General features: G+C 42.7%; 1 protein-coding gene across 1 annotated transcript in view; it reads right to left on the reverse strand.

Moving 5' to 3' along the window:
* Positions 1 to 26223, reverse strand: part of LOC115462234 (zinc finger protein 330-like) — a 62972-nt gene extending 36749 nt beyond the window's left edge. The window contains exons 1-5 of the mRNA XM_030192244.1: positions 26090 to 26223; positions 20754 to 20882; positions 18740 to 18759; positions 16027 to 16097; positions 8120 to 8199 (exon numbers count right to left, since the gene is read on the reverse strand). Of these exons, the coding sequence (XP_030048104.1) occupies positions 8120 to 8199; positions 16027 to 16097; positions 18740 to 18759; positions 20754 to 20873 (291 nt within the window). The 5' untranslated portion in view covers positions 20874 to 20882; positions 26090 to 26223. The remainder of the gene's footprint in view (positions 1 to 8119; positions 8200 to 16026; positions 16098 to 18739; positions 18760 to 20753; positions 20883 to 26089) is intronic.
* Positions 26224 to 26396: the final 173 nt, after the last annotated feature.

Raw genomic sequence — 26396 nt, forward strand, 5'->3', positions numbered from 1 at the left:
TGCATTTTTCACCCTTTTTGTCTGTTCTAGATTTAGCCCCATCCAGTTTCATTTATAACTGTTCAAGAACAGAGCTTCCCCAACTGGGGTCAGGACCCCCAAATGGAGTCAAAGAGGCATATTTTCAAAGCACTTAGCCATCTAAAGTTCTTTAGAAACCTATGGAACTTTGGAAGGCGAAGTGCTTTGAAAATATACCTCAAAGTGCATGTTTGGGGTCAAGACCTAGATGGCCTCTCCATAGGTGCATCATTATTCTGCACCTCCGGGAAAGGGGAAAGAGGGGATGGGATTTGATATACCACCTTTCTGTGGTTACAACCAAAGCAGTTTATATATTACTAGCCGTTCAGCCCGTAAAAACGGGCTAGTATAGGAGGGGGGATTGAAAGCCCCCCCCCCACCCCGCCGCCCAGTTCGCCGCCGCTGCCGCCCCCCCCTCCCTGTTCGTCCCCCCCCTGAGCCGTCGCCACCCACCTTCCACCCGGTCGGGCCCTCGCTCCGCTATTGAAACAGCGAGGGCAGGGCACGCAGCACACAGCTCTACTGCTGAGCTGCCGTGGCCTTCCTTCTTCTCTGTGTCCCGCCCTCGTGTGACGTAACGTCGTCAAGGGCGGGACACAGGCAGAGAAGAAGAAGGAAGGCCAACGGCAGCTCAGGAGAGCTGTGTGCTGCGTGCCCTCGCTGTTTCAATAGCGGAGCGAGCCCAACCGGGTGGAAGGTGGGTGGCGGCGGCGACTCCAGGTGGGGGGAGCGTTAGCGACGGCGGTGTCCCTCGCAAATGCGCAGTAGAGACCCTCTCTGTTCCGCCCTCGTCATCACGTATAGACGCGGGGGCGGGGCAGAGAGGGTCTGTACTGTGCATTTGCGAGTGAGTACGACACTCGCCATTTATATATATTGATATGCAGGTACTTATTTTGTACCTGGGGCAATGGAGGGTTAAGTAACTTGGCCAGTCACAAGGAGCTACAGTGGGCAGTGAACCCAGTTCTTCTGGTTCTCAGGCTACTGCACTAACCATTAGGTCACACAATTTTATTTTGCTGCAATCATGGGGTGGGGTCAGCACCACAAAAACATTGTTAAGCACTGCTCTAGAATATCTTTACCAAGAAAAGAAAAAAGCCCCACCCCACCACAAGAGACACTTCTCTTGTATATTATTTATACTCTTAGTATATATAAAGGTCTATCATATCCCCCCCTTTCCGACTATACCAGAGAGCCATCCTGTGGATCATCTCTACTCAGACAGCCCTACCAAATATGTGCCTGAAAAACCAGACCTAAGACTCCAGGTGAGATCTCATCCATGAGCTGTTCCCATGGTATTTATTGCACAACCATGATATCTGCTGGGCCAGCTTCTTTGTATCCACCCTAACATCCCAATAGCTGTCCACAAAATCCATTATTGCTACTTATTTCTGTAATACTACTAGACTTGCATAATAGCCTCACAAGATAGTCCTCGCTCCGAGATACACAAAAACATGACATTTATGTAAGGACCCATTGGTATCCTTACCAAGGACGGTGGCCTAGTAGAAAGGTCATACTATGCAATGTAGACTAGCAGGATGTACTATCCTTGTCATACCAACCTCTCCTGGGAGGCTCTGCAATAATTTACTCCTGCTTTCATATCAACAAGAGACTCCCAATGTGTGTGGTATGTGTGGATTTATGAGTTGAAGTTTTGAGAGAAAGAAGGAACTTTTTATTCTCTTAGTCCTCCATTTTGAAGTGGCAATCTTGGTCCTTGGCGTTTGCTAAAAGATTAACCTCTATTTCAAGGGGCTGATGACTGATTTCTCTTTTGAAATGGAAGAAACGTTTTATGCACCTCCTGGCTACAGTAAAAAGGATTGAGGTGGGTTAGGACCTGGAAGAGGACAGGGGTGGGAGAAGTTTCTGGAACCAGCTCAGTCACCCTTGACTCTCAGTCTACAAGACTGCCAACAAGGCAGAAATCTGGAGAAGGCATGGATATACAGCCAATGCCACACAGAGGAGAGAGAAAGCTGGTTTGCTGCTCACCCAGATCAGACTGCACAGGAGCTACTCACAAAGTACAACAGAAGAAGTAAGTACTGGAAAGTACAGATCAAGAACTCAACCTTCGATATTGAAGGAAATCCTTATTAGCTGGGATTAACCTTTCCAGTTTGCCCAGTCAGCACCAAAATCCAAAAGGGAGCAGAAGGAACCCACAAAAGACAAGAAGAAAACACAGATTCACCAATTTATTGACTTTGCTTGCCATTTCAGAAGCTAAGAGAGAAAACTGTACAAAGGACTACTGAAGGAGTCCAGCCTGATTGCTGGAACTCAGAATTCTATGCATAGAACTAAACCATAAAGGTCAAGCCTTTTCCCCAGTGATTTTGAGAGTGAGTTAGGGGCCAAGCCCTAGTACAGAGTGCCCTTTACCCTTGGGAAAGCGTCACATTTACCAGTATTATAAAAAACACTTAAATTCAATATGGCTACTATAAGGAGAATTAAGATTTAAACACAGGACCTGATTATGGCCAGAGATGGGGCATGACACACTAACTCCAGAAGGCTGTTCCATGCATACGGTGCACAAGTTAGAAAGCATGGAATCTGCTGTTGGCAATGGTGAAAGAAAGCAAAGATAGGAACAGTATGCCAAATGAAGAGAGGTCAGCAGGTGTTTAGAGGAAGTACAGGAGAAGAGATCATGAGGAGCTGAAGATTCTATACATTTGCAGGTGGGCAGAAGCTTGAACAACTGGATGGGGACTTCCATCTCCTATCTACTGGTAATGGGAGAATATTTTAGACCAAAATTTGTGTGTAGTAATCACCATCACAAAAAATTTGTACAGCAAATTTAAAATGACAGAATATGATTTTAAAAAATTCTTTGGAAATTTACCACTTATCTGCCATCTGTCCCTCCCTTACCCATCGTTCCTCAAACCAACTCTCCATTATTTTTCTGTCTCACTCTTACCTCCCTTTCTCTCTGTTCTTGCTCTCCCATCACTCTCACATTCTCATACCTTGTCCACCCTTTCATTTCTTCCATTTGCCCCATACACCCATTTCTTCTTCTCTTCTACTTCATTGATCCCTTTACCTTCTATCTTTCCTTCTCTGCCCAGTTCCCATTGCCTCTGCTATATTGTCTTCTTTTGGGACTGATCTTTCCCTGTCCGCCTCCTCTTGATGACTCGCTCCACCCCACCCCTCAACTCATCAGTCTTGGAGTTCATCTCACCAGGCTGTGCTGCTTCTCCTCTATCATCCCTCAGGCCACAGAAGCTTAGCTCTCCAGACCATGTGCTATCACTTTCTCTCTCTCTTGGCACATGGATTGGGAAGCTATGGCCCATCTGTACTTTCGTCCCTTGGGCCATAAACATATCTCCCCCTTGCTCTAGAAGTTCAATTTCCACTGAACACTAGCTCCTTGGACATACTTACACCTCTGAGGTATCTGAGCTTCTCTAACACATCTCCTATCCTTCTTCCTACATATTCTGAGGTCCTCATGTCTGAACTAAAAGGGTTTATAAATAAAATGTGTTATAAGGAAATAGTATGGTTAGAGATGACGCCAAGAAAGAGATATCAGTAACCTCAATCTTACAATTTAAAAGATTTGTTAAACCAATACAAAAGTCTCATTACAAATCTACTTTAATGGTTTAACAAACTTTAGCAGCATCTGGAGATACAGAAATCTCTAGGAAACACAACGGCCATTTTGAAAGCCACCACTGAAAACTGGTTACAAAATTAGCTCTTACAAACTATCACACTGAACATTAACAAAGCCTATAAAAATTAAACGTTTTTTTAAACATTCAAACAAAAATCATACTTTGCTGTATTTGGACTGCTATTATTTTCATGCGACAGTGCCTTCTGTGTGGCTGCAGATTGGTGCATGAATCTCTCTCCTAGTCTAGTGAAATGAAGAATGCAGACACATTATGTGGACACTAGAACTTCTTCCTTTATTGTTGCAGGTACACAACTATGGAACACTCTTACAGGACACTTATGGATTTGTAGTAATATGATGACATTTAAGAAACTTCTTAAAACACAGTTGTTTGTGGCTGCATTTTATTGAGATTCTGGAATATTACGTCCTTTGATTATAATATGAACTGACCTGTGATTTTGTATATAAATGATTGTTTGCACGTTACGTTTTATAAAACATTATTATGTATGTTCATTTGTAAATCACTTAGTTGATTAAGTGATATATAAGATTTTAAAATAAATAAATAAAATAAATATATGCTGATAAATAAAACCACGTTAAACGAGCCTAAACAAAACACCTATAGTAGTTGTATACTCCAACATAAGATAAAATATAAATATTAAAATATTAGCAAAATGCAACTATACAGTTGCTTTTGCTCGGGCTCAATTAATGTAGTATTTATAATTATAGTCTTCCATTTCATTAGATCTTTGGTGTTTGATAAATAAAACATAATATTAACAGGTTACAGGAATATACTTTTTTTTTTATTTGTACCCCGCGCTTTCCCACTCATGGCAGGCTCAATGCGGCTTACATGGGGCAATGGAGGGTTAAGTGACTTGCCCAGAGTCACAAGGAGCTGCCTGTGCCTGAAGTGGGAATCAACAGTCCACCACCCTAACCACTAGGCCACTCCTCCACTGTTGCTACTATTGGAGATTCTACATGGAATGTTGCTATTCCACTAGAAGTCGGCCCTTGCAGATCACCAATGTGGCCGCGCAGGCTTCTGCTTCTGTGAGTCTGACGTCCTGCACGTACGTGCAGGACGTCAGACTCACAGAAACAGAAGCCTGCGCAGCCTTCTACATGGAATGTTGCTAGTGGAATAGCAACATTCCATGTAGAATCTCCAATGGTAGCAACATTCCACGTAGAATCTCCAGTAGTAGCAACATTCCACGTAGAAGTCAGCCCTTGCAGATCACCAATGTGGCCGCACAGGCTTCTACATAGAATGTTGCTAGTGGAATAGCAACATTCCATGTAGAATCTCCAATAGTATCTATTTTATTTTTGTTACATTTGTACCCTGCGCTTTCCCACTCATGGCAGACTCAATGAGGCTTACATGGGGCAATGGAGGGTTAAGTGACTTGCCCAGAGTCACAAGGAGCTGCCTGTGCCTGCAGTGGGAATCGAACCCAGTTCCCCAGGACCAAAGTCCACCACCCTAACCACTAGGCCACTCCTCCACTCCATTGGTCATTGTGCTTTATATTCTTGGGCTCAAGTCTCAAAAGATGGAAAACAAACGAAGCAGATCGCAAAAATAAAACAGTAATTTATTATTAAAACCTGAAGTTATATATACATAAATAGCCCGACACAGGCCGTGTTTCGCCCGACAGGGCTGCTTCAGGGGCTATACAACAATCCTTTACTCACAAGTTTAATTGATAATATTGGATATGTGCTGAGATGAACTAAAATTTCATACATAGGAGATCACCTTGATTAATTAATTTAGAAAAACAGCTCTATCAGAGATGCCAAAAGAGCCCCTGAAGCAGCCCTGTCGGGCAAAACACGGCCTGTGTCGGGCTATTTATGTATATATAACTTCAGGTTTTAATAATAAATTACTGTTTTATTTTTGCGATCTGCTTCGTTTGTTTTCCATCTTGGAGCTTGCAGACCGTATGCCCTTGTGTTTTCTTGGACCCCAAGTCTCAAAAGATGTCATGATTTAAGCTTGTTAAAGTGATTCCCAAGTCCTAGCAATTCAGACACCAGACAAGAAGAAACTCATATCAAGCACTTATACAAAATGCTTTCATGTTTGTTAATATAGATCATATGACTGAGAGGTTATCACAACCAGAGCTTTAGGACAGAGAACTTATAAGCCTGGATTCTTTGTAGACTGAATACCCTTTGTTTGATCAACATTTAAAAAAAAAAAAAAAAGGATCCATGTCTAAAACAGGAACACATGGCTCCAAATTTCAGGTATATCATTATCTCTGGAACACCAAACAAATTTAACACACAAAAAAAACTTTATGCTGGTTTAATAAAGCTATTACTTGTCTGCACAGAAAAAATTATTTCACTTCCTATTTTCCAGGCAGAGTGTCTCTAATGCTGCTACAGCTCCATGGTCCACTAAAGCAGGCTTATCCAAGTTCAGGCACAGGCAGCTCCTTGTGACTCTGAGCAAGTCACTTAACCCTCCATTGCCCCATGTAAGCCGCATTGAGCCTGCCATGAGTGGGAAAGCGCAGGGTACAAATGTAACAAAAATAAAAAAATAAGTTCAGTTCAAGGGCTGAAACAGGCCAGGTTTTCAGGATACCCCTGATGAATCTGAATGAGAAAGATTTGTATGCCCACTATATCTGAGTGCAGATCTCTCATGTATATTCATTACATGAATCATAAGGAACTATGTAATCCAATAACATATTATTTATTCATTACAAGCTTCGTAAATTCTTTTAAAACCTTAACGCATTTATTCATCATTCATCCCTACTAATTTAAAAAACATTTACTCAGCTCGCTCATAACACACACAGTTAAGCTTCATACTTTTTCCATTTATCTCCAACCTCCTTTCTTATATAGATAACAATTACATTTATCAATATCAAGGGTACAGTAAAGAACATATGAATGGATTGAAGCATACAGACATTGTGAGAAAGAAGCAGCTGGTAAACGTTTGGAATGGATTTGGAATTTGTATAACTCCATAACTGAGAATAAGCAGAGCAATATTTAGTTAGTACCTCTTTAACGGATTTTGGACTGTTTTAAGGGGAAAATCCAAGACAATGTTTCAAGGGGGAAGTCATTTAGACTCAAGTGTTAATAAGATAACATGTGGAGTGGAGGAGTGGCCTAGTGGTTAGGGTGGTGGACTGTTGATTCCCACTTCAGGCACAGGCAGCTCTTTGTGACTCTGGGCAAGTCACTTAACCCTCCATTGCCCCATGTAAGCCGCATTGAGCCTGCCATGAGTGGGAAAGCGCAGGGTACAAATGTAACAAAAATAAAATAGATACTATTGGAGATTCTACATGGAATGTTGCTACTATTGGAGATGCTACATGGAATGTTGCTATTCCACTAGCAACATTCCATGTAGAAGCCTGCGCGGCCACATTGGTGATCTGCAAGGGCCGACTTCTACATGGAATGTTGCTAGTGAAATAGCAACATTCCATGTAGAATCTCAAATAGTAGCAACAGTGGAGGAGTGGCCTAGTGGTGGACTTTGGTCCTGGGGAACTGCGTTCGATTCCCACTTCAGGCACAGACAGCTCCTTGTGATTCTGGGCAAGTCACTTAACCCTCCATTGACCCATGTAAGCCGCATTGAGCCTGCCATGAGTGGGAAAGCGCGGGGTACAAATGTAACAAAAATAAAAAAAATAAATAAATTTAGAGATTAAAACTTGAGTGATACTCTTTAGATTATTTGAGAAAAGTTTAGTATAGGGAAGAAATATTGGGTATAGTACCCTTGATATTGATAAATGTGATTTATCTATATACGGAAGGAAGCTAGAGATAAATTATTGGAAAAAGTATGAAGCTTAACTGTGTGTATTTTGAGCGAGTTGAATGTTTTTTAAATTAGCAGGGATGAATGATGAATAAATGTGTTAAGGTTTTAAAAGGGTGGTGGACTTTGGTCCTGGGGAACTGAGGACCTGAGTTTGATTCCCACTTCAGGCACAGGCAGCTCCTTGTCACTCTGGGCAAGTCACTTAACCCTCCATTGCCCCATGTAAGCCGCATTGAGCCTGCCATGAGTGGGAAAGCGCAGGGTACAAATGTAACAAAAAATATATATATATTATGAAGCTTGTAATAAATAAAGAATGTATTATTGGATTACATAGTTACTTGTGATTCATGTATAGAAACAGTTGTAACTATATTGAAATTGAGATACCCAAAATAGTAGGTTACGCATAGTCATTAGGGATGAAAACCTGGTCTGCTTGCAGCCCTCCAAGAATGAACTTGGACACGCTTCCACTAGAGCTTGTGGGCTCCTCAGTCAAAGCATGGAGCCTTTTCAGAATCTGGCCCAGGGAAATGGCTATTCCAATTCTATGTACTTACCACCATGGCAAGGCCCGTGCTGTACACACCAGCATGCTTAATGACGCAGTCGGAGGATTTCATCATGCACTTCGTCTTACCTGAAAACCAAGGAGCACATATCATGAGAACCAAACCACCATGGGAAGACTGCAAATTCCAATGCTCGGCCCCATTACAAAAAATAAAATATTGGCATCAAAGCAGAGAAAGTGGCTAAAAAATAAAAAAAAACATACCGTTCAGACCCAAACAGCTTCTACATGGCAGTGCTTTACTAGTTTTATGGAAAGGCCTCTGCACAAAAGGCACTTGGCATCTCATTACCACCCCAACGGAAAACCTGGCCACTTAAAGCCAGTTAGAAATGTTAAAAAAAAAAAAAAAAAAAGAGAGATTCAATATTCTTTACAAGACAACACATGAAAAAGCTTACTAACACTGAACACACTCTTAAAGGCAACAAGACAAAAAAGAAACTGATCCTACATGGTTTATCTCTTAATACCAATAGGAAAATATTCTGCACTTGCACATAACTAAGTAACTGAATTTTATGTGCAAAGAAAACAATTTTTCAGCAAAGAACGCCTGTAATTCCACACATCTATCTACCTACTATGCAGGTTTGAAAGTGGTCCGTGACACGCAAGGTCTGACAGTATCTCCATTTCTCCTCACCTCTCATGTTGTAAACAAAGTGCTTTCGTAAGCTAATGTAAGCCAGGGCAAACATCTGTATTAGATCTCTGCTATTTGAATTTCAGTGCTATTAAAACTAGGAGTGGCCTAGTGGTTAGGGTGATGGACTTTGGTCCTGGGGAACTGAGGAACTGAGTTTGATTCCCACCTCAGGCACAGGCAGCTCCTTGTGACTCTGGGCAAGTCACTTAACCCTCCATTGCCCCATGCAAGCCGCATTAAGCCTGTCATGAGTGGGAAAGTGCAGAGTAGAAATGTAACAAAAATAAAAATATATTTTGCACCCGGTTTCATGGTAGTCCTATTATTAGGCTTCAATTTGTTGTTTTCAAGTTTACCTCATTTATTGTATTTAAGTTTATATTTGGTTATTTTACTATTGTTATGCTGTTAACAAAATTGTAAGTTTGATGTTAAACTGTACCTGCTGTACACTGCCTTAGGTGAATCTCTTCATAAAAGCGGTTAATAAATCCCAATAAATAAATAAATCTGTACAGTCAACCTTTAAGTGCAAAAAAGGGAACATTCCTTTAGGCCAGTGGTGGGCAACCTGCAGCCCATGAGGCCATGGGAAGTAAACACAGAAAGTATCATTAACCAGAGTTTTGGTCATTTTAAACATTGCATTTCGTTCAGAACAACCACTCTAGCAGTTTGTTACCACTATTTTTAGTTACATTTTTACTTATTTAACACTATCAAAAAAGGCCCGTTTAACGCAATGAAACGGGCGCTAGCAATGTAATGAGTTCCTGCCATTAATGTTTCCACGGTTGTATTCTGAATATAATTGTTGTTTACATGTGTAAGATTTCTTTATATACAATATTTTTTGTGTAAACTGTGTTACAATGTGGTAAAAGTTTTTCTTGTTCAGGCCCTTCAATCAGTTTAACAATCACATCAGAAGAGCTCCTTACTCATGAGAATGCAACATACAGTTGCCCATGTGAGAGACTGAGAGTGACAGTGTGTTTTACAGACAGTGTAAGAGAGAGATACACAGAGTGATTGAGTGTGTGCGTGTGTGATGTCTGTGTGTGTGTGTGTGATGTCTGTGTGTGACAAAGCGATTAAATGTTTGTCTTCCCTTCCGTTCTGTGCACTTGCCTCCACTGATGTTCGTACCTCCCTGTATATGATTGTTTGTTAGATATTCAATCCACTCCACTTCCCTCCTCCAAGTTCCGTTCTGTCTGATTGGTTCTTCGTTGACAGTGAGAGCCAATGAAACGCTGAACTACAGACTTACGAAACCTACACTGCCACAGTGTCAGGGAGTCAGCTTCAGAATGCTGGAGGTGCTTTTTATTATATAGGATAGGTGGTCTATGAGCTTCCAAAATTCTAAACGAGAAGCTAAACATGAGCAGTAAAACCTCTCCTCAGTGACATACAAGATTATCAGACAGCACACTTCCTTACATATGGAAAGCAGCTCAGGCAGCTGTATTGATCATGGAGAAAAAAATACTTTTTAATGACGACACCAAAAATGTGCGTCAGTACACAAGCTTCTGAGACCCTTCAAAAGATGTGTGAGATCTTGATAGTTCCTATACTACTCCGATTACTATAATTTTGCTTGTATGCAGATACATGTGGCTTTCCTTCAAGTAACAGTGCCTCCTATTGTTGGCAGAATTACAAGATGGCATTAGGAGGATACATTTTTATGAAGTAGTTAAGGATTCTACTGATCAGTCCTTTACCAAACAGACCATGTAGAAGTCTAGCACATAATACAGAAGTACAATAAACGCTTAGGTTGATATATTAGCATATTGTGAGAGAAGTTAATATTATTGTTTTCCATTTCTGAACTTTTCGTGATGTATGGTGCTGTGGGTTTAGGCAGATCCAGTTGGGAAAGACTTCTTGAAAAGATGTGTTTTCAGGTTTTTTCTGAATTGTAGGTAGTTTTCTGTGAGTTTCAGGTCTTTGGGTAGTGAGTTCCAAAGTTGTGTGCCTATAAAGGAGAGGCTGGTGGCATGTGAAGATTTGGCATTTTATACCTTTGCAATTGGGGTAGTGAAGGGTTAGGTAGGTTCTTGCTGTTTGAGTGATGTGTGGACACCTAGGAAGCTGCAGAACTTGATGGGGAGCCATAAGAAATGTGGCCATTGCTCTGTATGCCACATCATGCTGGGGGGAGATACATTCATCCACCAAAAATCGGGCAAAAGATGCAGGTTGAAAAGTAATGCGACATGTGAATCCATGGGGGGTGGTATATGTGATCAGATGCCCGTGTGATTTACTTTATGTTGGTCAGATGTCTAGAAGTTTGAAGACCAGATTGATGGAGCATCGCTCAGGTTTAAAAAATTTGAAGTGAGAAGCGCCTTTGGTGATGCATTGTGAAGAGAAGTAGCATCAATTTGATTGTTTTCAATGTATAGTCATTAAGCAACTTCAACCATCTTTAAGGAGAGGCAATAAGAGTCAGGTCCTCAGACAAATGGAGCAGAATTGGATTTTTTTCTTCGAATCAGTGGAACCGGACGGGTTGAACATCCGGGTGGAGTGGTCGGCGTTTTTTTGACAATTTTTTTTTTTATTCTCTTTTTTTGAAATTACATGTTCTGTTCTGAAGAATTGTTTTTGTTCTTTTTTATTTTTTGGATTTTTGGATGGCAATTTGGTGTTTGAATTCGTTGGGACATTCAATAACGGCTAATGATGAGAATGACGTCAGGACCCCTGGGTTCGTGGGATTGGAGGATTCAACCACAAAGTCACTTAACCCTCCATTGCCTGCCGCATTGCGCCTGTCATGAGTGGGAAAAAGTGCGGGGTACAAATTTAAAAAAAAAAAAAAGGGGGTGGAGCATTAAGTATATATATAGAGGAGGAACGGCGTTTGTGGTCAGTTACCTGCCGTGTCTTCGACTCAGAAATTGGGATGCAGGAGTAGAACCCCTGAGGCAGCTTCTGCCGAAACGGGGAATCCCTGTGGGTGAACTGGACTCAACTCAGTGGTGTATTGGGCAGCACAGCGCTGGAGACATTGACAAGGATGAGTGGAGTGTCAGGTAAGTGCTGAGGGGCTGCGACACCTGAGCTGTATGATTGAATTTTGGCATTCTGTGTCCGCTTTATATGCACAATTTGTCACTGGGACTCTTTAATATACACTCAAATACCTCTAATGTGTGGAGTTTTTTTTTAGGCAAAATGATGGTACACCTAACCCATGCCAAATAGCTGTGTATGCAGGCTGGCTGGAAGGTATTACTGAAGCCATTTTTTCTCCACCTTGGGAGGGTGGGAGCGTTTGTGGGTCTAAGTGGCATCGGGTGCATTGGCAGAATAGTAGTATAATTGCAGCCACGGAGGCTGCGTGTTTGGACTTGAGTTAAAATTTAATGCCAAAAAGTGTAGAGTGATGCACTTGGGGTGCAGAAACCCGAGAGATACCAGAGAGGAGGGGAGAGATTAGTAAGCTCGACTCAGGAGAGAGACCTTGGGGTGTTGGTGTCCGAGGATCTCAAGGTGAAGAAACAATGTGACAAGGCGATGGCCGCGGCCAGAAGGATGCTAGGCTGAATAGAGAGGGGTATAACTAGCAGAAAAAAAAGGAGGTGTTGATGCCCTTCTACAAGTCGTTGGTGAGGCCCCACTTGGAGTATTGTGTTCATCCTAGCTAAGGATGTAAAAAGACTGGAAGCGATGCAAAGAAAAATTACGAAAATGGTATGGGATTTACGTTGCAAACCATATGAGGAGAGACTTACCGACTTGAACATGAACATGTATACTTTGGAGGAAAGGAGAAACAGGGGTGACATGATACAGACGTTCAAATATTTGAAAGGTATTAATCCGCAAACAAACCTTTTCTGGAGATGGGAAGGTGGTAGAACTAGAGGACATGAATTGAGGTTGAAGGGAGGCAGACTCAGGAGTAATGTCAGGAAGTATTTTTTCACGGAGAGGGTGGTGGATACGTGGAATGCCCTCCTGCAGGAGGTGGTGATGAAAACAAACATGCGTGGGATAAACACAAAGGAATCCTGTTTAGAAGGAATGGATCCATGGAATCTTAGCAGAGATTGGGTGGCGACGCTGGTAATTAGGAAGCAAAACCAGTGTTGGGCAGACTTCTACGGTCTTCAGTGTAAATTTTAAGGGGCTTCGACGTTAGCTTCAGAACTTTTAGTACAAGAAGAGTGCTGGGCAGACTTATACGGTCTGTGCCCTGAGAATGGCAAGGACAAATCAAACTCGAGTATACATATAAAGTATCGCATATCATGTAAAATAAGTTTATCTTGTTGGGCAGACTGGATGGACTGTATAGGTCTTTATCTGCCGTCACTTACTATATATGTTATGGTTACTATTACTTCTTCAATTTCATGTCATTTAGAGGAACTTCAAAGTATTCTCAATACTTTAGAATTGTGGATGAAAATGTATAAGCTTAAGTTAAATTCAGAAAATTCTTGTTAATTGGCCATTCCACAGATATGGATGAAAACTGATATAATGTCTTCTTTATCATAATACTCTTCTTCATTTATAAAGGTATCGGGGGTTTGGTTAGATAATGAACTATCCATAGAGGTTCAAATCAATAGTCTTATACAAAGATCAATTTTTGTTGATGCAACTTACGAAGTGATCTTAAGTTTACTTGATTACTGTAACAACCTACTTGGAAGCTCCAAAACAAATACTAAAGAAATTTCACACCATTCAAAACGTTGCATTACGTTTGATTTATTCACTAAAAAGATCTGATCGTGTTTCTTCGTATTATGAAAAACTTTATTGGTTTCCAGTGCAGGCCAGGATATTGTTCAAATTTTCCTGCTTTAGTTACAAAACTATGTATGTTTTACTTCCATTATATCTCTTGGATCATTTTGTCTTTATGCAAAAATCTACAGTTACTAGAACATTGGGTTTTTTCACTTTCCCTCCTTTAAAGAATTTAAGAAGAATCAGATTATAGGACACTTTTTTTTCATATCAAGCAGTTCGTCTGGATAAGGCAATTAAAGATTCACTGTTGTCTAAGGTTAATTATGGTCAGTTTCATAAACAAATTAAGACCTATTTCTTTAGAGAGTTTGTTCTAAATTATGATTAGAATATGTATGTTAAGCAGGATTTCATTTCTTTTGCATAATGTTTGTATCTCCTGGGAATTCCCAGTTTTCTTAGAGAATGGCGGAATATAAATTTATTGTTAATATTAGTCTGGCTCATGAACTTTCTTTTTGCTAGCAATTTATTTCTCTGAATAAAGGAAATTTTAAACCACCACTCTGCTTTGAAAATGTTAATGAAGAAGCCTGAATCCACAATATCCTCCTCAAATAGTAAATTGACCTCTGAATTATCTTTGAAATATAAGAGGAAAAGGTCAGTTGTTGATCTAAGATTACTCCCAGAGATGTTATAAAAGTCTTAAGAGCAATCAAATTATTATTTATCTTAGGAACAAACGGAGGAGGCGCTGATGTCCTCGCTATCCGAAGCGTTTCACATTTGGTGGGATTTAAATTAAGCTTATGATCTATAAGCCATTGATCCTTTCCTAAACCACAAGAAGTAGGGCACAAGTATATATCTGAGGAATGCTGTCCTGTTTTTGGTACAAAATTATACCAGCAAGAGCTCTTTTCAGGGTATGATATTCCATAGCAGTGGCTCCCAACTTTTTTTTTAATTTACAGCACAAGCAACAAGTTCACACCATTACCTTCCCTCCTCCCACATGCCCCCGACATTCCTCCCCACCCACCCCACCTGATATTAGCATTATTTTTCCACTGTGCTGGTATCAGAACCATCTGCCCTTTCCTCTCACCCCCTAGATAATTCCTCTTACTGGCAGGAGGCTAAGTGACACATACGAACATAAGAATAGCCATACTGGTTCAGACCAATGGGTCTATCTAGCCCAGTATCCTGCTTCTAACAGTAGCCACTCCAGGTCACGAGCACCTTGCACAAAACCAATTAGTAGCACTTCTTACCTGCTATCACCTCCTCTGCTGGTTTCCTTCTTAAATTAATTGTATGATTCTCTAGTCTCTCTCTACATGCAGTTCAGACTTCAGAAGGAAGCCAGCAGAGGAAACGGCAGCATTAAGTATGGAACTTTGCTTACTAGCTTCCATGAATGGCAGCAGATCATAGGCACTGCGGCAGGGAAGGTATGAAAACAGCAAGACTGCTGTCAGCCACAACCTATTGTGGACCTCCCTATGCAGTCAGCCAAAATGTTTACAGCACACTGGTTAGGAACCTCTATCCTACTGTGTAAACAGATGACTACTTTCACCTGGCTTAAATCTTTGAGTGTGCTTTCTTTAAACATCCTTAAGTTGCTACCATGCATTCCCTGTTCCAGCCCTAAGAGCAGCAATAACTGGAAGAAAATCACAAAAGCCCTCACACAATAACTACTTTCACCTATGTGACACTCAGGGCCACCGAGAGACTGGGCCAGGCCCGGGACAAGGCCGCACCCCACCCACCCGAGGTCGCTGGGCCCCACTCCACCCGCCACTGGGCCCTCTCTCCACCCCCGGGCCCTCTGCATAGACCTTAAGCGCCTCACCTTCGAAAGCGCAGCAAACAGCAGCAGACCACTCCTTCCTTCTGTGTCCCGCCCTCACGGGTTACGTCAGGCAAGGGCAGGACACAGAAGGAAGGAGTGGTCTGCTGCTGCTTGCTGCGTTTTCGAAGGTGACGTGAGGCGCTTAAGTTCATGCCAGGGAGCAACGGAGGGCGGGCGGGTGGGCCGGACTGCAGCGGCGGCGGCACCGGGCACCCCCCAGAGGCCGGGGCCCGGGGAATTTTATCCCCCCTGTCCCTCCCTCTCAGCGGCCCTGGTGACACTGATCAACAAGCAACAACAAAAGTCATAGCATAAAAACTCGAGTGTTTTTTTCTAACATAGGTGCAGGCAGGGACACAGGGAATTTCAAGGAAGCTATTTAAATGTAGGAAGACCAATTTTATAGTGAAAGTTTCAGCAAAGATAAAATGTAATGTAGGTATCTCCACAGATTCCTATAGTCAGCTTACTTTCTAAATTCAACCAAATGTAACCACTCTCCAGGATTGTTAGAATTCAGTGAAATATCAAACCTGGGACCCAATCAAACCTTTTCAAGTAAAGTGGTGCAACCAATGACTTGTTATGATAAAATCTTGAAATGTAAATTTCCTAAATAAGAAATGAAAATTTAATTTCCACTTACCACACTGTGCGCAAATAGGTAACTTTTGTACAGAACTGCAAAAGTAGCAAAAGGCTCTGTTCTTCTGCCGCCTTGATTAAAGGGAAGAAAAAGTAAAAAAACAAAACCCAAATTACCCTGTTGAATGGTTTTATTTGAAAATAAAATGTGCTATGATATTAAAACTGGCAACTATGGGGCATCTCATTGTGCTTCTCTGTTCTGTCCATCTTTCCAGATCTTGACCATTTTTTAAATGTCATCGCCTCAGAATGCTCTCTGCTTTCCTCGCTCACTTTTGCCCTCTCTCATTCCCCTGAGGTACAGAATTAGCAATCTACTGGCATTTGAGTAAAGGAAAACAGAATGTGCTGGTCATACAGATTTACTTTATGTATTTATATCCAATATAGTATAAGCTGCATGGTTTTACCAGGTGCTCTCCGTAGACAGCAGAATACAGAAGTGGGTGACATCTGATGACAACAGAATGGAACAGTTCTCCTGGAGCTGACAACTAATAAAAAGTTCTAAGCAGGTGTGGCTACTCCCATATACAATAGTCCAATGGTCTCCTTAGTTTAAAGCTCAATGTTCATTCTCACAGAAGCAGGCAGGATTGTGTGGGTGATTAGTCCTGCTGTCTACAGAAACAGCCATACAAACAGGTTACTCACAACTTCATGGTTGCTCTGACACTAGATAGAATTTTTTTTTTGTTACATTTGTACCCTGCGCTTTTCCACTCATGGCAGGCTCAATGCGGCTTACATGGGGCAATGGAGGGTTAAGTGACTTGCCCAGAGTCACAAGGAGCTGCCTGTGCCTGAAGTGGGAATCGAACTCAGTTCCTCAGTTCCCCAGGACCAAAGTCCACCACCCTAACCACTAGGCCACTCCTCAGTTAAGATCTCAGTTATCCCATGCTATCACAGCCACAGTCTGAGTGGAGGTTGAGCAGACAACCTCTAGAGGAAGCTCTGAGAAGCATGAACCAGTACTTAATATTTTGCAAACATTTAAAACCTACCTCTTCAAAAAATTGTTTTCTCAAACTACAATACCCAACAATAGAGCTAAAAGAGTACCAGCTCCCGCCCTCAACGCACATCTACTCTCCCTGACATTTTTCATTGTAACTTTTGTAAGCCACATTGAGCAAAATCATTTTGGAAATTTGTGGGTTATAAATATGGTTATAAATTAAATTAAATAAGGGAAACTAGTTTTGTAGAGGCCAGTGCAACATTATGAGAATCACTGCACTCAGATTGGGCTTCTTTAAAATTTCTGTACAGTTTTGGCTATTAGGGTTATGGAAGGATATACATAGAGAGAGAGACCAATCCCAGTCAATGGCTAATGCATCCTGGGCAAGACAAGCCTACTCAAAAAAGGTTTTGTGCTCTCCTTGAATTGAGGTTGAAGGGGGGCAGACTCAGGAATAATGTGATAAGATACTTGGAATGCCCTCCTGCAGGAGTTGGAGACGAAAATGGTAATGGAATTCAACAATGCATGGGATAAACTCAAAGGAATCCACTCAAAGGAATTCTGTTTAGAAGGAATGGATCCACAGAAGCTTAGTGGAGACTGGGTGGCAACACTGGTAATTGGGAAGCAAAGCCAGTGTTGGACAGACTTCTACATCTGTGCCCTGAAAATAGCAAGGACAAATCAAGGTCAGGTATACACATGAAGTTATCACATACCACGTGTAATGAGTTTATCTTGTTGGGCAGACTGGATGGACCGTACAAGTCTTTACCTGCCATCATCTACTACGTTAATATGTCCTGTCTCATGGCAGGGTTCTCTTGGCCACTGCATAAGGGGACAGAGGCAATAATCAAGGAAGACCTGCTGGACTAAGCAAAGCCAACCAGCTTCTGTGCTGAACACTCTCCATCTTAACATGTACTTCTCAGCTTCACAATGTTTGCGAAGATGGAAGAGGCACCGTTTCCCAGCCCTGGGAAACATCCTTCTACACTTGTTGTGCTGTTGTTGAGCAGAACCCAGGCAAATGACAAAGATCTCATAGTGGTTGTTCACCATCCTCCTATTGCAGGTGGAGCAGGTACAGAATCCTAGTTTGTCTTGCTCCATGCCTATGTGGTGAAAGAGGATTTAAAAAAAGCCTAAAAAGGGAAAGATTATATTTTTTCTTATCTTCAAAAAAAAAAAAAGGAAAAAAAAGATGAGGGTAGCACTGGTAACACAAAACACGAACTCTCTCCAAACAATCTAGTATGTATGATCAGAAAAGTGGAAAAAAAAAAACAAAACAGAGGAGACAGAGGCCTGCTGCAGGTGGAAAGAGCGAGGCATGCTCAGAACATTTTCCCTAGATATGAACAGTTCTGTCCTGGTGTCATTAGATGACATCATCTCCTTTAATTAGCTCAATTCTGCTCATCAATGGAGAATATGCAATTTATAGAACCTCACTGTATATCACCACATTATAACACAAAATCAATACAAAGCATTCAATAAATCATTCAAAGGAAAACTAATCAGGTTACAGATCAAATAAGACCCACTAACCCTTCCAACCCATTAGGTACGCTACCAGAATTCTTCCATTTCATACCCCTTTATTTGAAATTGTCTTCCCAGAGTTCTCCAGAATGTTTCTAACACCCTACCTTTAAATACAGGGTTTTTTTTTTTTTACAAAACAACCCCCCCGCCCCAAAAAAAAACAAAAAACAAACAAAAAAAAACTTACCTTTGGCATTTATCACATTCCTAAAAATGAAAACACAAAACATCATATTAAGCAGATGTAAATAAAATCAAGCAGCTTCAAAAGGTATGTAAAAGTTTATCATTTTCATGTAAATTATAAGTTGATGTGACTATGACCTGAATGTAGGTCACTAGGCCTGTCTACATGGAGACTGATCTGTGCAGGAGATTACAGGGAGGGTTTAGTTATTAACACATTAAAAGAATAAGCAGACGTTTTATATTTTAAAGCTTGCAAATGGGCAAAATTGTGCATTATTAATTTACCGTAACACACATTACATAATACCAATATACAAAATGCAAAGCACCTCATTATGCACCTAAAATAACTAACTAAGACTGCATGAAACTTCACAAGCTGTGTTGGTTATTCATGGAAAAATAAGGCCAGTTTGAAGTTTATCTCCCAGTAGCACTGAAATGCTAACATTGCAATCATCACCAAGTGTCCAAAGTTTAAAATGTGCCATGTGGCCCTTATTTGTCAGCTGGATCCCTATGGGTAATATCACAAGGGATCAACCGGTACCATTCTGAACCTGGAGCCTAATGGGGAAGGAATGACCGGGGATAGCACCTACCCCAGCTGCTAGATACCAGTGAAACCTCTAGAAGCAGGAGAGGGGACGAGGGGGTCCATTCAGCACATTTTAAACTCCACCCTCCTGGGAGCAGAATAATGCAGCTTGCAGGTTATGTTCTTTATTTACCACAGGAACCACCAACATGTGGTACTGTTGTAAATTAAGCTGCAATAAAAAGCGATATTTTACTCAGCTTAGTAACTATGCGTCTGTATGACTATCCATATATGTGATATTGGACTACCAAGAAGACCATGAATATCACATTGAAACTACTCTCTTCTCTCATCAAAACAGTGTAAAATCAATTAAAAACAGGGCTGAAAAGGCCTGAAAAAAAGGCAGCTTGTCCATCTCCCAGAGTTTAGGCAGGATCAGTCCTAGAACACCCCAGCCATATGCTTGTGCAATCCACAGCGTGTCCTGACAGATCTTCAGGTTTACCATGAAAATCCATCTGCCTGCACTCGTTTTGCTCTCTCTAACCCCTGCTCCCCTGGCCTCTCAACATGGCCTCCCATCAGCAAGGTGAGTCATCAAACAGTGCTCTTTACCTGTCACACTGTTGCGTGCTCTGTCAGCTTCCTCATAAAGTCAGAACCACATGGGGCGAGACTACAGGGCCCAATAAGATTCTGATTTCAAACAGAGGTAGCAGGTAATGCTACTTGCTTGGTTCCTCTTACTGGTGGGGAAAAAAAGGGAAGATGGGTGCTGATGTGGTTTGGGGAGATGGAAGGAGGGGTTGGGAGTCGGAAGGGGAGGGAAAGTGACGACATTCCATAAAAGTGAATCCAGTATTTCACAGCTGGGTTTATTAAATTCAGTGCAGTCTCAATTATCCAACTTTCCAGAACATCCGACAGACCCCCTCCCCCCCTCCGGGTGAGGTCACTGTATCAACCTGGCTTCTCTTTCCATTTTCCAACGGACTCCAAAGGGAAGTTTCACACCCGAGACAATTTGTTTTGGACACGGAACCCTGCTAAAGTGTTGTTAATAAACAATTTTTTTTAAACCAGGAACTCTATGCCTTTGTTTATGCATTGTTTGCAGGGTTATCATTGTTTTCCATTTTATCCAACAACGGATCGGTCCCATTTATGTCAGATAATCGAGACTGTACTGTAATAACGTCCAGTTATTTTTAGGTTTGCTTTTCTGAAGTAGGCTGTGAAAACTGTAAGGCTGTTTATAGCTATTTTACAAGCTGTTTTAGATTCTTTAATTTGTAATTTTTCAATTTGTATTTATCTTTTCATTACTTTTTGTTTTTATAGGGCTGCATTTCAAATAAAATTTGTAATGAAGCCAACATAGCTTTCATTGCGATTACAACATACCTCTAATCTCGTGATTACAAATTTTAATCGCAATGCAAGCCTAGTTAAGTGGGCACGCACTTACCATTGATGCATTGCAAGGATGTTTAGCCAAATCTACATGCCCTCTTGATGCTCTTAGCTGCTTTTCACGTTCCCTGCGATGTTCAGCTTTCTTCCGCGCACCAGTCTTTTTTTTAGGCATTTTCACAAACTGTAAGAAACAAAAAAAAAAAACAAGTATGTGTCAGGTCTTAAATATTTACTTATGCTATACCCTAGATGATCTCAGTAACGTAGAAACTTTTGAGCTTCTATCAGGACACCATCTGTTACTAAACATGTTTTTACAAGTTTTACTATAAGTAACTGGCTTTTTCACCCATAAAGACCACAAATCCCAACCTAATATCAAGACACATCTTTCAGGATACAGTTGGGGAAGTGAAGTGAGGAGCAGTGACACTGTCCCTACATTTGTTGCTTTTCAGGAGCTGCTGTTTATTATTTTATTTTAGTTACATTTGTACCCCGCGCTTTCCCACTCATGGCAGGCTCAATGTGGCTTACATGGGGCAATAGAGGGTTAAGTGACTTGCCCAGAGTCACAAGGAGCTGCCTGTGCCTGAAGTGGGAATCAAACTCAGTTCCCCAGGACCAAAGTCCACCACCCTAACCACTAGGCCACTCCTCCACTGTTGCTACTATTTGAGATTCTACATGGAATGTTGCTATTCCACTAGCAACATTCCATGTAGAAGTCGGCCCTTGCAGATCACCAATGTGGCCGCGCAGGCTTCTGCTTCTGTGAGTCTGACGTCCTGCACGTACATGCAGGACGTCAGACTCACAGAAACAGAAGCCTGCGCAGCCTTCTACATGGAATGTTGCTAGTGGAATAGCAACATTCCATGTAGAATCTCCAATAGTAGCAACATTCCATGTAGAATCTCAAATAGTAACAACATTCCATGTAGAATCTCCAATAGAATCTATTTTATTTTTGTTACATTTGTACCCTGCGCTTTCCCACTCATGGCAGGCTCAATGTGGCTTACATGGGGCAATAGAGGGTTAAGTGACTTGCCCAGAGTCACAAGGAGCTGCCTGTGCCTGAGGTGGGAATCAAACTCAGTTCCCCAGGACCAAAGTCCACCACCCTAACCACTAGGCCACTCCTCCACTGTTGCTACTATTTGAGATTCTACATGGAATGTTGCTATTCCACTAGCAACATTCCATGTAGAAGTCGGCCCTTGCAGATCACCAATGTGGCCGCGCAGGCTTCTGCTTCTGTGAGTCTGACGTCCTGCACGTACGTGCAGGACATCAGACACACAGAAACAGAAATCAGACACACAGAAACAGAAGCCTGCGCAGCCTTCTACATGGAATGTTGCTAGTGGAATAGCAACATTCCATGTAGAATCTCCAATAGTAGCAACATTCCATGTAGAATCTCCAATAGTATCTATTTTATTTTTGTTACATTTGTGCCCTGCGCTTTCCCACTCATGGCAGGCTCAATGTGGCTTACATGGGGCAATAGAGGGTTAAGTGACTTGCCCAGAGTCACAAGGAGCTGCCTGTGCCTGAGGTGGGAATCAAACTCAGTTCCTCAGGACCAAAGTCCACCACCCTAACCACTAGGCCACTCCTCCACTGTTGCTACTATTTGAGATTCTACATGGAATGTTGCTATTCCACTAGCAACATTCCATGTAGAAGTCGGCCCTTGCAGATCACCAATGTGGCCGCGCAGGCTTCTGCTTCTGTGAGTCTGACGTCCTGCACGTACGTGCAGGACATCAGACACATAGAAACAGAAATCAGACACACAGAAACAGAAGCCTGCGCAGCCTTCTACATGGAATGTTGCTAGTGGAATAGCAACATTCCATGTAGAATCTCCAATAGTAGCAACATTCCATGTAGAATCTCCAATAGTATCTATTTTATTTTTGTTACATTTGTGCCCTGCGCTTTCCCACTCATGGCAGGCTCAATGCGGCTTACATGGGGCAATGGAGGGTTAAGTGACTTGCCCAGAGTCACAAGGAGCTGCCTGTGCCTGAAGTGGGAATCAAACTCAGTTCCCCAGGACCAAAGTCCACCACCCTAACCACTAGGCCACTCCTCCACTGTTGCTACTATTTGAGATTCTACATGGAATGTTGCTATTCCACTAGTAACATTCCATGTAGAGGTCGGCCCTTGCAGATCACCAATGTGGCCGCGCAGGCTTCTGCTTCTGTGAGTCTGACGTCCTGCACGTACGTGCAGGACATCAGACACACAGAAACAGAAATCAGACTCACAGAAACAGAAGCCTGCGCAGCCTTCTACATGGAATGTTGCTAGTGGAATAGCAACATTCCATGTAGAATCTCCAATAGTAGCAACATTCCATGTAGAATCTCCAGTAGTATCTATTTTATTTTTGTTACATTTGTACCCCGCGCTTTCCTACTCATGGCAGGCTCAATGCGGCTTACATGGGGCAATGGAGGGTTAAGTGACTTGCCCAGAGTCACAAGGAGCTGCCTGTGCCTGAAGTGGGAATCGAACTCAGTTCCTCAGTTCCCCAGGACCAAAGCCCACCACCCTAACCACTAGGCCACTCCTCCACTGTTGCTACTATTTGAGATTCTACATGGAATGTTGCTATTCCACTAGTAACATTCCATGTAGAGGTCGGCCCTTGCAGATCACCAATGTGGCCGCGCAGGCTTCTGCTTCTGTGAGTCTGACGTCCTGCACACACAGAAACAGAAATCAGACTCACAGAAACAGAAGCCTGCGCAGCCTTCTACATGGAATGTTGCTAGTGGAATAGTAACATTCCATGTAGAATCTCCAATAGTAGCAACATTCCATGTAGAATCTCCAATAGTATCTATTTTATTTTTGTTACATTTGTACCCTGCGCTTTCCCACTCATGGCAGGCTCAATGCGGCTTACATGGGCAATGGAGGGTTAAGTGACTTGCCCAGAGTCACAAGGAGCTGCCTGTGCCGGGAATCGAACTCAGTTCCTCAGTTCCCCAGGACCAAAGTCCACCACCCTAACCACTAGGCCACTCCTCCACTCTTGGACGTGCAATTACTAGCAAGGGAAAGCTTTGATTTACCCTTTGTTAGTGTTTGGTAATCCCTTGATGTAGCCTATTTGGTGAAACATAGCCATGTCAGGTTTATAAAGTACAACTGCACAAGTTTACTACAAGAAACTGAATATTTCACCCATGAAGACGAGAAATCCCAACCTAATATCAAGAAACATCTTCTAGGACACAATCCTGGTCTGCAAATATCAGTTAAAATATTTTCTATATTAAAATGAGCGGCAAGAGCTTGAGACATAGAAAAGAGAAAGACATAATATACATATAGTAGATGACGGCAGAAAAAAACCTGCACGGTCCATCCAGTCTGCCCAACAAGATAACTCATATTTGCTACTTTTTGTGTATACCCTACTTTGATTTGTACCTGTGCTCTTCAGGGCACAGACCGTATAGTCTGCCCAGCTCTATCCCCGCCTCCCAACCACCAGCCCCTCCTCCCAACCACCAGCTCTGGCACAGACCGTATAAGTCTGCCCAGCACTATCCCTGCCTCCGAACCACCAGTCCCGCTGCCCACCACCGGCTCTGGCACAGACCGTATAAGTCTGCCCAGCACTATCCTCACCTCCCAACCACCACCCCTGCCTCCCAACCACCGGGAAAAGACATGACTGATGGTGCTTCATTCTGCTCTATTGCAGTGTTTCCCAAGTCCAGTCCTGGAGTACCCCCTTGCCAGTCAGGTTTTCTGGATATCCACAATGAATATGCATGAACTTGATTTTCATACACTGCCTCCATTATATGCAAATCTCTTTCAAGCATATTCATTGCAGATATTCTGAAAGCCTGACTGGCAAGGGGTACTCAAGGACCGCACTTGGGAAACATTGTTATACTGCATAATTATTCATTCTCAGAGATACTCTCCCATATTTATTTGTTACATTTGTAACCCACATTTTCCCACCTCTTTGCAGGCTCAATGTAACATAGTAGATGACGGCAGAAAAAGACCTGCATGGTCCATCCAGTCTGCCCAACAAGATAAACTCATATGTGCTACTTTTGTGTATACCTTACCTTGATTTGTACCTGTCCTCTTCAGGGCACAGACTGTGTAAGTCTGCCCAGCACTATCCCCGCCTCCCAACCACCAGCCCCTCCTCCCACCACCGGCTCTGGCACAGACCGTATAAGTCTGCCCAGCACTATCCCCGCATCCCGCCACCGGCTCTGCCACCCAATCTTGGCTAAGCTCCTTAGGATCCATTCATATATGTGGCTTACATGGTACTGGAATGGCATTTACCGATTCCGGTGTGAACAAGTACAATGTGGTGTGGTAGGATGAAGATCATATGGCAGGGCCACAGTAAGAATCGTTGAGCAGAAGAGTGGAATAGCAACATTAACATTCCATGTAGAATCTCAAATAGTAGCAACATTCCATCTAGAATCTCCACTAGTAGCAACATTCCATGTAGAAACTGAAATAGGGAAAGGGAACTGGGACTTGATATGCTGCTGCCTTTCTATGGGGTTTACATATTATATATTATATGTACCTGGGGCAATGGAGGGTTAAGTGACTTGCCCAGAGTCACAAGGAGCTGCCTGTGCCTGCAGTGGGAATCAAACCCAGTTCCCCAGGACCAAAGTCCACCACTCTAACCCACTCTAACCACTCCTCCACTAGCAACATTCCATGTAGAAGCCTGCCCTTGCAGCCACACAGGCTTCTGTTTCTGTGAGTCTGACCAGACTCACAGAAACAGAAGCCTGCGGCAGGCTGCAAGGGCAGGTGTCTACATGGAATGTTGCTAGTGGAATAGCAACATTAACATTCCATGTAGAATCTCCACTAGTAGCAACATTCCATGTAGAATCTGAAATAGGGAAAGGGAACTGGGACTTGATATGCTGCCTTTCTGTGGGGTTTACATATTATATACAGGTACTTATTTGTACCTGGGGCAATGGAGGGTTAAGTGACTTGCCCAGAGTCACAAGGAGCTGCCTGTGCCTGCAGTGGGAATCGAACCCAGTTCCCCAGGACCAAAGTCCACCACGCTAACCACTAGGCCACTCCTCACATGTAGAAATCCACAAATGGGACTCTACAGCCACTCTCCCCACGCCCCTCATCCCAACTGTCAAACCTGAACCAGTAAGTGCCTCAAATACTAAGTCACACACGCATTCGGCTACTCTCCCAGGCCAAGCAACACATTCGGGGGGGGGGGGGGGGGCGTCTCCCCTTCCCATGGTCTACCGTCATTCTCTCTTCTGCTCTCCTCGGTCTAAAATGTCTCCCCTGCCCCCAATCCATTCTACCATCTCAAACTCATACCTGAGATTGCCCACCAACAGTCCTGCTGCTTTCCTTCTACGGTGGCCTGGTCCCTCCTCACACAAGCAGCAACTCGTTCTCTCCCTCCCTCCGTGACCTAACAGCCCGAAACAGGAAGTTGTGTCAGAGGGGGGGTGGACACACCGGATGGAGAAGGAAAGCTGTAGGGGGCGGGGCCTATCGCAGGCAATCTCCAAAGGTAAGTTGGAGTAAAGAGCTGCACGCGAACGGAGTTTGCGGGGATTCCGCGAGGATGGAACTGGTTCTTGTCTATGGAAGTGTACGAGCCTCTTCTTGGTGACCACCT

The sequence above is a fragment of the Microcaecilia unicolor genome, chromosome 2, assembly GCF_901765095.1.
Source record: "Microcaecilia unicolor chromosome 2, aMicUni1.1, whole genome shotgun sequence".
Lineage (NCBI taxonomy): Eukaryota > Metazoa > Chordata > Amphibia > Gymnophiona > Siphonopidae > Microcaecilia > Microcaecilia unicolor.